At 46.9% G+C, this 14,944-nt stretch overlaps 1 protein-coding gene across 1 annotated transcript; it reads left to right on the top strand.

Moving 5' to 3' along the window:
- Window positions 1–563: 563 nt before the first annotated feature.
- On the top strand, window positions 564–13,841 carry LOC122390827. Its single transcript, XM_043384162.1, has 7 exons — window positions 564–937; window positions 2,646–2,842; window positions 4,852–5,295; window positions 5,488–5,648; window positions 8,035–8,204; window positions 9,897–10,031; window positions 12,387–13,841. The coding sequence occupies exons 1-7, from the start codon at window positions 657–659 to the stop codon at window positions 13,354–13,356; spliced, it is 2,358 nt and encodes a 785-aa protein (XP_043240097.1). The 5' UTR covers window positions 564–656; the 3' UTR covers window positions 13,357–13,841.
- The last annotated feature ends 1,103 nt before the right edge of the window (window positions 13,842–14,944 follow it).

The following is a 14,944-nucleotide window of genomic DNA, read 5'->3' as shown; positions in this document are numbered from 1 at the left end:
TGGCGGTGGGGCCGCGCGGCCCGGTCTCCCTGGCTGATCGTGGTGAGCACTCCTGGCTGGCTGATGGATCACATAACCAGCGCCGAGGGCTTCTCGCTAGCGCACCTGCGCTACCTGGTGATCGACGAAGCCGACCGGGTGATCGAGATGGCCGAGACGGGCTGGCTGAAAGCGGTGGAGCGGGTGGCGGCAGCCACGGCCCGCCGGCGAGTTACCTAAGTGTGGAACTGTCCATGCCTAAGCTCTATGATTGGCATAAGCTTCGCCGAGATGACGTTACAGGCTGTGACGTCATGGCTCACAGTCGGCCGACCAATCGCTGCACGATTATAAGCTAGCGGCACGCGGCACTAGCGCCCCTGGTGTTATTATATGACTTAAAAGAAAAGAAAATATTTTCTGTTCACTAGCGGTGGCAAGCATAGTTTAAAACTGCAAAATATATTTGTTTTAAATTTTGTATTGATGTTTCTTTTACAAAAAAATGCAAAAAGAAACAGCTTAAATATTTTTGTTTTGTTCTTGATAAGCAGAAACCGTTGTTTATACAAATTGCTAAGTTAACCGCGCGGTCGCGCGGTCGAAGGCTGTTGAGGCTTAGGGTGATCGTTTTATTTTACTTTTGCGTTTGTTTTTACGGTTTTGAAATTAAAGTTATGTCTTTGGAGGAAGTCCTGTCATCGTCCGTTTTTAAGAACCATGGATTTGAAAATATTTCGGTCAAGAGTGAGAACCAGGAAGAAATAAAAGTTCGCGTGAACCTGTTTACCAGGGAGGATTTTTCGAAATGGAAAAATGTTTTTGAGGAGCTTACGTGCTCTACCCTTATCAGCGAGAAACTCCTACCGTCTGGAGAGGGCCACCGATATGTTTTTGGCCAGCGCCTCAGGTGCCATCATGGGCGCCCACACAAGGGCGTTAAGAAGACATATACAGGGTAAGTAGTGCAAGCAGGGGCGCAGCTTCCTTAACAGTTGGTGGGGCAACTGCCCCAGTAGCTTGTTGTTTCTACAAAAAGTATTTGCCGCATCAATTTCAGCAGATTTGTACTTTGATTTTAAATCATTTTTTTTCTTAGAAAAGCTTTGGAATGTAGCTATGCGTAGGTAGGTTGATATCTACTGCAAAGATATATCTTATGCCATGACTTGATTCAGTGATCAAAAACATAAAGGTATGTTAACATTGCTGTTAAAGACCTATAAATGGCGATTAATTACAAATTAATTAATTATATTACAAATTAATTAATTAATGAATTAATTAAATTACAAATTAATTAATTAAATTACATCCTAACTTACAAAGGGCTCGAACAACTTGCATGCATCACCATCATACTTAACAGTTCAATTAAAAGCAGTTACCCAGTTCTACACAAATAATACGATAATACCAATAAAAATGCAAGTTTCTACACCCAAACTAATGCATCCGTTAATCATACATATCAAAACATACAGTTATCGCGTAAACCTGTACCTCTAGTCAAAACATAAAGGTATGTTTACATTGCTGTTAAAGACCTATAAATGGCGAGGGAGGATCAACGTTACAAGTGCCAGTGTGAGGCTTGCGAGCCACAAGATGTTATTATCTGCAGCCGATGGCTCCATTGACAGCTAAAAAAAAAAAAACGCATGAAAAAGCAATTGATAGCTTTTTAACTCTTCGTTTGATATGGTCATCATCAAAATTGACCTCAGGTCAACGGTTTAGCCTCCAGAGGGCAAAAACTCCCAAAATATCTGTTTTTACGAAAAGTGTTTTTCGACAATAACTTTTGACTTAAACAAGCCACGACATTTCTATTGCCAGAATCGTGTTCCTCTCGCCGAGACGCGTCAAATGAACTATAATTTGACCTTGAAAGGTCAACTTTTAAAATTTGACTTCAGGTCAAGGTCATGACCTGACCAGAAAAGGTCATGTTGCATAGCATTCGATGCGTCTCAACAAGACAAACACAATGAGGCCATCCCCAGCGTCCTATCTCTTTCCAATCGAGTTATTGGCAAAAAGCTGTTTGTAGCCTCGGATGACCTCGGGTGACCTTTCTAGAGGCTATCAGCAAAAATGACACCTGTGTCATCACGGGTGGTCCAAATCATTGTGATTCTGAAATATTTGGACTGTTCCTATGCGTACACACGGATCTAAAGGCATTTTCATTGTTCTCCATTGACTGATAAATGATAATGGTAAGGTCACGCCACTGGCCTGACCTTAGGTCACGGATATAAAAAATCCGAGATATACACATTATAGGTGCCCATAACATCATGCAATCCACCAAGTTTAAAACCTCTCTGACAAACACTACAGGCTGGACATGATTGCAAACTTTTTTAGGCTTGGTCAGTTAACTTGACCTGGTGACCTGACCTGACATGACCTGGGGGCATAAATTTCATACATTGTCCAAAATTGATGTACAAAAAGAAAAGCTACTCCAAGGTTTTTTTATTCACACGCAAAAAAAAACGCGACAGGGTGGTAACATATGCCCCCCCCCCCCACTGGGGCGAAGGTTAAAGCGGACCGCCGTCGTTAAATAAACAGACTATAGTATGTATTTTAGTTAGTAGCGCAACTGCGTCCTGTTTCATGTTATAACCTTTAACCTGACTTTCCAACTTTCGCAGATGTGAGTTTCGAGTGATTGTGACCATCAAGCCCGTGAGCAAGAACACCATAAAGAACGACAAAGCAGTGGCAACTCACCCAGGCCTCATCCGGATAGTCGGCCGCCACAACCACAGCACCTCCTCCGCAGCAGCTTTGAAGGAGCTGAGTGTCTTACCCAGAGTCAGACGCAACTTCGAAGAGTACTTCGAGCAAGGTGTGTACACATTTTGATCTATTGACCGGTTTTATTCATCTTGATCTTGTTTAAGGTCAAATTTCTGTGTATATTACCTGGTATAAGTGTCGCTTTCTTCGAGTATATTCAAGCCCCATGGAAAAATCTGCATAATGCTAAAGGAGGTCGCAGGAATGCGAGAGGAGTGGCTCCACCTTTTCACGTTTCAGAGTAAAACGATTGAGTAATGTGATAGGAGATACTGAAAAGTCATCTTCTGCCCAGCGATGCGCTGTTTTCCTTCTCAACGGCCCTTACCTTGCGCCCCGCTGGGGCTCCTGGATCTTCACCCCCTTCTGGGGGCAGGGATTACACACCTTACCCCTTCTGACTCGGCTCGTTGACCATGTAACAAGATGCGGTAGGATGTGTTGGAAAGAGCGTTAGAAATAGAGATGAAGCTTAATCTTCAGTTATCTATTTCTATGTCAGATCAAAGGTCATGTCACCAGACGTCATCAAAGGCAAAATTTCGTCTTTTTTGACAGTCTTTTTTTTTGCAAATTTTCGCATAGCTAGAGAACAAATCGCATTGGAACAAAAATAGCATTGAGCACACACACACAAGCTAAACGCTGGAAAACGCCGCACACAGACGAGGGCTAAACTAGCATTGACCCATGCGTATTGAGACATCATATGAATTTGCAAAAATCAATTCAAATATCTGCTAATATATTCGTTTCTGTTTGGTAGTCTCGTATTACATAATCCTTGACGGTATTGGCCTTTTCATAGCGATTCGCATACCGAGGAGGGGGTCCCCTTGCTTTTCGATCCATGATCGAGCTAGAGATCCTATATACGAGTGCGTTGGGAGGGGGAGGGGTAGGGTTTGGACGGACTGTCACCCCTTACACATTAGACGCTGTAGAAAGGCCAATACGAGGAAAGGTTGATGTATGTACTGGCCCATGAATGGGCTATTCATCCATTATATATCAATGTACTTTAACCCGCGCACCGACGGGGGGGGGATATCCGCCCCCTGAGGTTTTTCGCGAATAGCGGGAAAACCGCAACGCGTAGCGCCGCGATATTTGGTACCACTATTCTCTCATCAATTTTACACATGGTGTGCAAGTTTGAACCTCCTAACTTTTAAGGTCAGGTCACCAGGTCACTTTGAATGACCCAACCTCAAGTCACTTTTTTGCAACTTTACCACCGTGCCAGAGCTACAGTAGATGTCGGAGGCCTTTGAAAGTCGCAGGATGTTATTAGATCATTAGTAGCTACAATTTGTATATCTCGGAATTTTGATATCGGTGACCTAAGGTCAGGTCAATTTCTCGACCTCCCCATTATAAGTCAATGGGGGAAAAATCAACTCCCTGTTTTTACCACTAAAACGGGTCGGAATGGCCCCATAAACCATACATGACCTCATATACGATCAACCTTCACTACCTTGAGGTCTGTTTTGCTGTTGGGCAGTTGTAAGGTCATGTGACGTCATCAAAGGTCACCAACGGTTTTTTGACAATAACTCCGTACAGGAACAAGATACAGCCGCGCGGATGGTCTCATTGTGTTCAGCTCGTCAAGGCGCATCGAATGATATACCTACATGATGATCTCGAGGTCACGTGACCTGAGGTCAACCTTTGACCTTGACCTTTCGAGGTCAACATATATATCATTCGATGCGGATTGACGAGAGGATCACGATGCTGCCCTTAGTTTGTTCCTATATTGACTAGTTCGAAAGTTATTCGAGAAAAACTCTCCATACCTAGCGCCGCCATTTTGACATTTTTGACCCCTGTGACGTCATCTTTGACCTGACCTGTAAATGCCCTTTGTAAAAATTGTAGACCTTGTCCGTGCGTATCCCTTGCCGTTTACCGCTTGTCGCTATCTTGCTTCGTTCTCGAGATCTCAGGGGGGGGGGGCGGTCATCCGCCCCCCCCCCCCGTCGGTGCGGAGTTGGCGCAGACCCCCGTCGGTGCGCGGGTTAACTTCAGTTTGTCCGTTTTTTTTTTCAGGCATGGGCGCGTCTCAAGCGGCACGACTTCACAGTATGAAACGAGCAGCCGAGGGAGATTGGCTGGAGATGGCTCGAAACGACACGAACCCAACGAAAAGGGCTGTGGTGTACATGCACGATGTATGGCGAGAGAATGAACATGGAGGGTACAACGACGCAGCAATGGCCCAGTCTCTGAAGAAATACGCTGCGGCCCATCCCGAGCTCTCCATTGAGGTGCTGCAGACTGAAGGGTTCTTTTGCGTCTCTCTGGTGACGCCCTTTATGAAGCGAGTCCATCAAGAGATGAGGGAGGCAGGAGAAGTCGTCTTTGTTGACGGGACGGCGTCGGTGGACCGACTGAACACGTGTGTCCATCCACTGCTCTGCGCCACTCCGGCCGGCGCCGCGCCCCTGGGCGTCATCTTCACCTCGGCACAGGATGAGGCGTGCCTGACGACAGGTGCGTGTGAATAGTAGACAGTCGTCCGTGGTTTTAGTAAAGTAATTTGATTTCATAATATTACAGTTTTAGTTTTAACTTTTAAGAGTCTGTTGGTTCAAACTTCAAACTACCTTTAATATGCAAAACATTCACCTTTAAGCCTCTTCTTCAATCTTTAACCGAAGCTTTAACGATCCATTCTTTTCTTAGGTTTCAAGCTGCTGCAAACGTCGTTGGGACCAGACAGCTTCTTCGGCAAGGGGAGACCAGACTGCTTCATGACGGATAACTCGACTCCGGAACGGAAGGCGTTGGCGTCAGTCTGGCCAGACTCCAAGCAGTTTCTCTGTGTCTTTCACATCCTACAGCAGGTAGAGTCAATGCTTCGTTAAACCCCCTCCCCCCCCCCCCACTAGGGCGAAGTTGGCTGAGACCGCCACTGGGGCGCGGGTTAATGATAGGTCAGGAAATGAAAAAAAATCATAATAACGTGTTAAATTAATGATATGTGAATGGTTTGGAATGCTTTCATGGATTTTTTACCATAGACATCCGTCCACTTGTAAGGCGCTCATTCAGTGTTCGATCATTCAGCGCGTGATTCGACACCCACCAGCCGCCAAATTTGAAGTTGAAGTTGAAGTTGAGCATTAGTGAGCTGTAGTAGACTAGGTCTATTCAATGCTCACATCGAGCCGGACTAGGAAATGAGCCATAAGGTCAGTTGTGGCGTGAGGATGCAGGTTTGGCAGCCCTGTGTTGGTCTAGCCTTCGTTTGAACATGTTTGTAGAAGTAGCCTCCACCACATAATAAATAATCAGGCTAACTGCGCTTAATCGCGCAGTCGGCGCTGAACCGCAGTCGGCGCGCAGCAGACTCCGTTGTGAAATTCAGTGCGTAAATGTGCAGTGGACGGCCAGCTTTAGAGATGCCATTCCGCTAAAAATTCGTGGTCGAATGCTGGTTAGAGGATTCAACCAATGCGGTAACACTGAATTGTTCTATTATAACAGAGGTTAATTAACCCTCGTCCGTAAACGGTGTTTTGCCACCTTCGCCCATGCAGGGGGGGGGGGGGTTGGTGCGACCCCCTCCCCCCTGACGTTTGAAAACGGAGCGTCGTAGAGCTTAGCGGAAAAGACCAACGGATTGCTCTCAACGAGATCTCGCGATTGGTGGTATATTTTTTGGTCCTAGGTCAACATTTGACCTACTTATGACCGGTCAAAGGTCAAATTTTCGGAAAAATCTAACTTTTTCAGATTTCCGCGCCGATTGCGGCAAAACGGTAAGAGATATCGACTTGAAACCTTCACTATCGTGATCCTTGATCAATTCTCTATCGTTTGGTGTATATTTCGATGTCATAACTCTAAAAATGATGCGTTGGGAGCATCGGAAGTCTGCAAGGTCATTTGTGCATTGGGTCACGTCAGGCGTGTGACGTCACTGACCTGACCCTGACCCAAAATGAACTACAAGAAACAACTGACGATGCCTGAAATGGATAGCAAATTCGAATTCAGGGCATCAAAATACCCCGAAAAGGCATACAAGTGCAAGAAGTCATTACAGGTCAACCGAGGTCACTGACCTTACCTTGACCTTTAGTAACCTTCAAAATGTCAACGGACATTGTGCCAATGTCAAATCAGCCAGTTGTGATTCTAAAACAATCCATCAGTGTGTCAGGTCAGTCGGCATTTATACCAATGTTAAGCAATCTCCAATTTAGCGTAAATCTGGCCGGAGGTTGTTCCCTTTATGACGTCATAACTCCGTGACCTGACATGACCTTGACAAAAAATTTTTACCAAAAGTTGCGCAAAGGATGCCCCAAAGGGTACTGAAAATTTGAGCAGGCTATCTGAAACGGTTCGGCGTGTAGCTAAGAAAAACCTCAGGGGGGGGGGGGGTTGCACCAACCCCCCCCTACATGGGCGAGGGTTAATATGCTTCTTCTTATAGTTCGTTATTAAAAGCCGGTCTGGTTTTAAGTTCCTTAAATAAGCCCTCGCGTGAGTTTTGTCAACCTCAGACGTCTGGCCAAGAATTTCTTGCCGCTAAAATATTCAATTTCAAATCGTGTTCGGTAAATACATGGCAGTTGTGTCTTCAAAAATGAGCATACCATGTTATGACGACGTCACTCGTGGCAGCTGGAAGTTATACCTACAAAATACATTACAATGCTAGTTCGACTGCATATCACCACTATTCTGACACCTTGTTCCAAAACGCACGTATGAAATTTATCAGGAATGATTAACATGTTAAGCTTAGGCGACGCCCGATTTCTCAGGTTATGATTTTGCCTTTTTCGCTGACTGAAGGTCGCCATTCTGGTTAGGTGTACACATTTACGCCCCGAATTTAACCATTGGAGACAATGGGCTGCGCGCCGACAACAGTTCAGCGCCGAACGCGAGATGAAGAGCAGTCAGCTGATTATTCGTCGGCTGGTCGGCGCCGAATTACGCGTTGACGAGTTGAACTACTTCAACTTTTCAGCGTGCTAGACGCAGAGCGATTATGTGCTGAATACGCGCTTAACCAGTGGACGGCCACCCTAAAACGCGTGCCAACTGCCAAGCCGAGAAACGTACTTGGAGCCAAACCGGTTTTGAAAAAAACGAACTTAGCGCCAAAGTCCATGTTAAAGGACGCTGGTTTAGCATCAGTAAAGCTGTTCCCGCGAGGTTCATGCATAAGTTTGAAATCTAATAGCACCGTACTTGTATTATTTCTGCTGCTAGGTGTGGCGGTGGCTCCTCGACACCAAGCACGGTATCAAGAAGGATCAGCGCCAGCAACTGTTGAACGTGACAAAGAGCCTGGTGTACGCCGAATCGCCAACGAGCTTCACGGCCATTTGGGAGGCATACCTGGCAAGTCCGATGGCCGAAAGCTGCGATTCCTTCACGAGGTAAGTGATCGTCACGATAGCAAGTAGACTATCCCACCTTCTAAAATGTTGTTAAAACCAGTTAAATTGTGCCCGACTTTATAGATTGGATGACCAGGAACACGGTTCTGGCATTTATTTTTCATTAAACATCTTAGGCTTCCCATATTCCAAACACAAACTTTCAAATATGTGACGTCACAGCCCAAAATTACCTCCTTCCCCAGGCCACATTACTGTCATAAAGCTGATTCTTTTTACTCTGTAGGCACCACAACAAAGTTCAGACCAAGTTTTAAGCGATTTTTCAACGAACAAACCCATTTAAATCAGAATGACTAAACGAGGTGACGTCACACTAACGGTCGCTCCATGTTGAAGATAGGGCCTTGCACAAGGCCCATTTTCAAATGAAGGGAACGAATTTCTTCAACACCAAGAGGCCGCGGGGGTTGCAACCTAGATAGATAGTGGTTTCTGAACCTCGCCGCAAACTTGGCTATCTCAACTCAAACCCCATGTTAAAGGTGTGATAGTCCCTTTAACTGACGTAGAGCTATTTGGATGGTTTACGTAAAGTCGATTGACTATTTCTTGTTTTCATACTCGGACACTCAGGGCTGCTGAGTTTGTGTTGACTCCGGCACCGTTTTCCAACAATCAACTCCAATTATAGCTTGTCAGACTCCTATTTCTTGCTTGCTATTATTGTCCATCACGAAATGTCGAAATAGGGAACATCTTGTGATGACTTGAACAGTGCGATCCGAGCTAAATGAATAACTGAAGCGTGTCCGTAGTAATCTTTACAGCCTTTCAATTTACTCGCTTCGTGGCCCGTGTTTGAGTCTTCATAGCCACGTTTTACTCGGCTCTCCTTCCCTCTCGGAGCCAAACGTTACCTCGGCGGCCGCCGCGATGGGCCTCCGCGCCACCCGCCGGCTTGGGGGGGGGGGGAGGAGGCATATAGTTGCCCCTCTTTACTTTTGCGACGATATCGTCGCAACGCGAAGAATAGAAATACGAAACTTCACATACATGTTCCTGAATACCTAGCCAAGGTTGTCTTCAAATTTAGTGTCGATCCCTTTTGAAATGACGTCACAGTGACATCTAAGGTCAAACTATAGATTTGCGACTCTTAGTTTCCCCACGATATATCCGATATACGAGACCGAATATAAAGGGCCGATTAATGGTCAGGAACAAGTTGGAAGTGTATTTAGATGTTGTATGATGACAGCACGTGCTGTCTACAGTTGAGGTTCATGCTCAGCGACATCAGAAACGGTCCATATCGGAAAACGACAAAACTTTATGACGTCACTGTGACGCCATCTTAGGTGTTACAATGAAACATTGCCTAGGTATTCGACTTTTGAAGCTATGCTAAGTTTCATGTTCGTAGCTATCAGGTTTCGGAGATATTCCACAAAACGTAAAGGGGGGGGGGGGCAACTTTATGCCCCCGCGGCTCGTGGGTTACGATCGAAGCACCGCTTTCGTGAACAAATCCGGTCTTCAACAGAAATATGGATGTCATGTGTGCAATTGTGTCTTACATTTACTTTCTTGCTGGTTATATATCACTGCTTATACCGCATGTTCCTGGCCTTTGTGTTATTTTCAGACTTACTTCTGACGGGAACGCGCTTACATCGTTTCTGAAAACAATACTTTACCTCGTGTTACAGTTTATTCTCTTTACCACAGGTACATGGAAGAGCTCGTGGAGCGTCGAGCTGAGTGGGCACTGGCCTTCAGAAGTGGTGAGGTGCTTCGAGGACACCACACCAACAACTTCGCCGAAGCCACGATGTGTGTGATAAAGGATATCGTCCTCAACAGGTTAGACAGATTCATCAGGGTTGAACTCAGTCCTGAAAATGTAGCATGTTGACTTCGGTCACAAACACACATTCCTAGATATTGTTTTCGTGGCTTCTGCCTGTCTAAGCTATGAGTTTCTGTTTGGATGCCGAATAGCCTAAGGACGAACTGTATGCAACATGATCTCACCTGACCAATGTCCTGACCTGATCGACTTTCACCTGACCGTGAACTGACCGTGACGTACGGAAGGTGGGGGTGGGGTGGGAGTGAGGGTTCTGTTGTGCCCCCACCCTGACGGAGCCAGAGCTTCGCGGAAAAAGGAGCGTGCTGCTCGTGACGAGATTAAGCCATTGAAGGTTAATTTTGAAAGGTCTTAGGTCATTGGTTGATCTTCCAGATAAGATCAATGATCAATGACCCAAAAGTTGGGGGAATGGGGACCTGCAAGAAGTACTTTAAGCTAGGTCGATTTCTTATTAGTTTTTGGCTGAAAATGATGTACATTGTACTTATTTGGGTACGTCGGGTCAGGTCAGGTCAAGTCAACCAGTAGGCGTCCGTCAGCTAGCCATAGTAGGTGTAAACCGCCACTGGCAGCTTCGTGATGTTACGTATACACCAAAGGGCAAAACTACTTCTTAAATGTTGACACGAGTGCTTAATTCGAAATCAGCCCCATAAGCTGCACTAAGTGGCGTAAAACTCGAAAAGTCACCCGAGCTCATCAAAGGTAAATGACATTGACCTTACCCTCAAGTTACCTTCACCTTTTGACCCACCATAAAGCATGGGACCGACATCATATGCTATGCTGGCATGTCTCTCATCACAAAAGTATGGAAACGCACGAATAATGTACGTCGACATACGCCGAATAGCAATTTTGGGCTGGCAAGGTCTCAAGAAACAGGTCACAGTTCAAAGGTGATTTGTGTTCGTATCATGAAATTTACAATGATATTTGATGAAAAAGAAACTCGAGGGTCTGAAACTGGTTGCAATAGGTCGCCTTTTCGCGAGTTATTCTCGAAAAAGAAAAACGAAGAGAGCCTATCCGACCTCCCCCGCCTAAGATCGAGGAATGACTATCCGGTGCACATTTGTTACCCGATAAGTTTCATTGCATTTAGTACCTATAACTTTCAACTATCTCCGATTGACTTATAATGGTCAGAGGTCGCAAAGTTGACCTGACCTTACGTCAAAGATATCGGAATTCTGAGACATACGGTTTTTGCGCACTGTTGTACAAGTTTAACCCTCGCCGGCACAGGCCGGGGGGTTGATGCAACCCCCCCCCCCTTAGGTTTTTCGCGAATAACTCGCGTAAAAAGCGGCCGATCGCGACGAAACTTTCAGTACCCTCGCATTGATCAATTTTACACCTACTCTGAAAATTTCATGACCCTGACCCAAATGACCTTTGACCTGTGACCTCTTTTCCGAGACCATGTTTGGCCGGAATCGCGATTCGGCGTGTGTCGGCTCGCATTAGCCGCGCGTTTGCAAGCTTTTCGTGGTTTCAAACGTTCAAGCATGTGATTTGATGTTGCTACCATACATTAGGGTGGGTGTCAAGGTCACCTGAAGGTCAGGTCAGGTCATTGACCTTTGGTGACCTCGGGTGACCTCGGTTCACTTTTTCGAGTTTTACATGTTTCTAGGCTAGTTTTTGGAGCTGAATTCGAATTTAGCAACCATTTGAACATTTAAGAAGTAGTTTTGGTGCCTTCGTAACATGTTACGAAGCTGTCAGAGGCGGTTGACACGTATTACGAATACCCGTCACAACCCCTACCGGTTGACCTGACCTGACATGACCTGACCTGGTCTAAATGCTTCAAGACATCATCCCTGATCAAAACTAACACGATATTCGTGACCAGCACCCCGGAAAACCACATAGAAGCCACACTTTACGACTTTCTGACAGGTCCCGATTTTCCCGGTTTTCGGGTCATTGACCTGACCTGGAAGGTCACCCGATGACCTAGGACCTTAAAATTGGGTATCATCGGCTTCCTCTCGTGACGGGCAACACGCTCGTTTTTTCCGCGAAGCTCTAGCTTGATCAGGGGCCAAACGCGAGGGGGGGGGGTCGTACCAACCCCCCCCCCCCCTTGTGCCGTCGAAGGACGCAAAATGGCCTGTGCCGGCGAGGGTTAACAGCGACCACTCAGTTAGGGTATATATGGCGAACATTTGACCCTTTCCAAGTTCACTTGACGTGAGCTGATGACCTGACCTTAAAAGACCTGGTTCTGTAATTTTCAAAATATATGGCGGAAAAATGTAGGTATGTTCATGTTTTTCCCTGTCACATACCAGAGTGAATTGTTGCGTGTATCATCGATTTTCTATATTTCATAGGTCCAAGGCGTACAACGCCTGCCAGCTAGTGATGCTGATGGCTGAGGTATGGGACGCCTTCATGCGGCAGCGACTGGTGGATGTCGCCCTCGGACGGCGAGGAAGGAGAGCGACCGTCTGCAAGACAACGTCCGATCTGCGGGACAATGTGGTGCAGACTGAAGGCGGACGAAACTTCAAAGTGAGGAGCGAAAAGGATGGCAGTAAGGTGTACGATGTCGACCTTCAGCTCGGCTGGTGTTCGTGCGTCAAGGGCCAGACTGGAGCCGTCTGCAAACACCAGACCGCGTGTGCCGAGTACGCGATGACGAACCTGCCGCAGGTGTACGTCGACACTCAGGAGAGTCGTCAGTGGCTGGCGGCCGTGGCCATGGGCAAGGAGGCGGCACCGCCGGCAGACTTCTTCGCTGGCCTGGTTCAGCAGGATGAGTCTCATCGTCCCAGTGGCGCAGGCGAGGCAAGCACCAGTGCGGTGGCTGCTGACGAACCTTCTGTCGATGAGGCGATGGATCCATCTGACGATGATTTTGTGGACAATATCCCGCCGACGCCAGATCAGTCCGTGGTGGTACGGCCGGAGAAGCCTAGCACTGCTTTCGTGGATGCGCTTCTGTCGGCGCTGGGAGACACAGTGCGAACACTGGGAGACGGCATGACGGAAGAAAGTGGTGCAAAAATGATCAGTCGTCTAAAACGCTTCCGCACAGGCGCTCAACTGAACAGCGCCCTCTGCCGGTTTGGTACAGACGTTGTCATCGGGTCTGGCGGCTGCGGCCTGAAAATACGGTGCCAGCCGACTTCAATCGCCAGGAGGCGCGAAGGGGTACCCAGGGGTGCGGCACCAGTCGCCTGCGGTCGGCCACCCAGAACGGGGCTCAGAACTACCGCCGGAAAGAAAAGGGCGCGTAACTTCGCAGCCAACGTTGCGCTGAACCAAGCCAATGCCAAGTCTCATGGCAGTGGACACTGAACGAATATTGACGCGTACCTCCATGTGGTTTCAAGCCCACATCCTGATCGTTAGTGGATTGCTTCCTTGGGCTTCTTGCACAATATGTTGATTGTGTCAAATGTGTAACATGCAGGGTGCCCCTAAAGGCATATTTGAACTTGATTTGAACTATGATTTGCGATGGTAGCTGTGTCGTGAGTCACCGTATTTCATGAGCCGAGTCGTGAGCCGTATTCGACCGGTTGTGGATAGGTGATGTGCGTAGTTCGTACATGAGCCTGCTATGTGTAAGAAACCGTATGATGGTATTCGTTGTTCGTGTTCGTTTCGCTACCAACATTGTCAATGGCCAATGCTTTATGAATGCGCTAAAACTATCAGTTGGGCTGCAGATGTGTTTCAATCACGACGTAAAAAAAAACGCATGCCATGCTGAAACAACGAAGTCATGGACGCAATGTTGCAATGACATTCGAAGTATGCAATGACATTCAAAGAACAGACGACTTCTTTGATGACGTGTGGTCGACCCTCCACTCCCGTAATTCCGAAAGCGTTGTTGGTAGAGTCGTGAGAGTGGCAGTGGAAGCATGGATGATGCATATATGACACTCATGCGCTTAGAAATTCTACAAAAGATTAAACCCAGCGAAATTGTCGAGTCAAACATTGAACTGGAAAATTCATACCAGTGTCAAAAGGTCAGAAATTTGAATGTATCGTATTTTTTTTCGGACAAGTACGTACTTGACCCCTTCAGTTAGTGGAAGTTGAACAAGTAAATTCAAATCTAATACGTAGCTTGAGTTGGGAGCAATTATGAATCATAAGGCATCGATGTCTCACAAATTAATTCGTCCATGCTCCTCAAATTTTGCTGTGCAGCGACCTTATATTATGCGTCATTACGCTTCAAACAATCAACACACAGCACCAGCCAGGCGCCGTTACAAGCAGAGAGTAGTTAAGTGGCGGCAGGTGGCGCTACTATCTCGAGCAATGGTCCAGATGGCGCCACTCACTATCGGCACTATAAATCAGTAATACCTGCTAATTCATGTTCTTTTGGTGTCAAACACCATTCAATGCCGATAGGCAGTATCACCAGCCGTAACACTGAAGACAATTGCTCAATGCTGGATCGAAACGCAGTGCACAAACCACCGTCAAAACTCCGAAGCACCTCCTTGGAGATACATATGAACGATAGCTGACATAACACCAGTTATATATTCACGTAGAACAACAAGTTGTTTTTCCCTAACAAGGGAACTTGCAAAAGTTAAGACTGACTGAATATTTACGCAAGATAACTTGCTCCACCTCTTCGCCAACTTAAGAAACCGCCAATCCATGCACCTAGCCGCCAGCGCCAACTGATGACGTCACTCGAACGGGCGACCGTATGAATAGTTCCACACTTAGGTAACTCGCGGCCCGCCGCCCTGCATCGCCGCGGGCCGGCTGACGGCCGCCGCCGTCTGCGCGCCTCACCTGCCGCTGCAGAAGCTGCCGTTCTTGGCTACCCTGTCACAGAACCCGGAGGCCGGAGAAGCTGGAGCGAATGTCGCTGTTCCAGCCGCGACTGCTGGTGGCCGGCACGGCC

The sequence above is a fragment of the Amphibalanus amphitrite genome, unplaced genomic scaffold (genome assembly GCF_019059575.1).
Source record: "Amphibalanus amphitrite isolate SeventyFive unplaced genomic scaffold, NRLGWU_Aamphi_draft 000411F_arrow, whole genome shotgun sequence".
NCBI classification, from domain to species: domain Eukaryota; kingdom Metazoa; phylum Arthropoda; class Thecostraca; order Balanomorpha; family Balanidae; genus Amphibalanus; species Amphibalanus amphitrite.
This window is presented reverse-complemented; position numbering and strand designations above follow the sequence as displayed.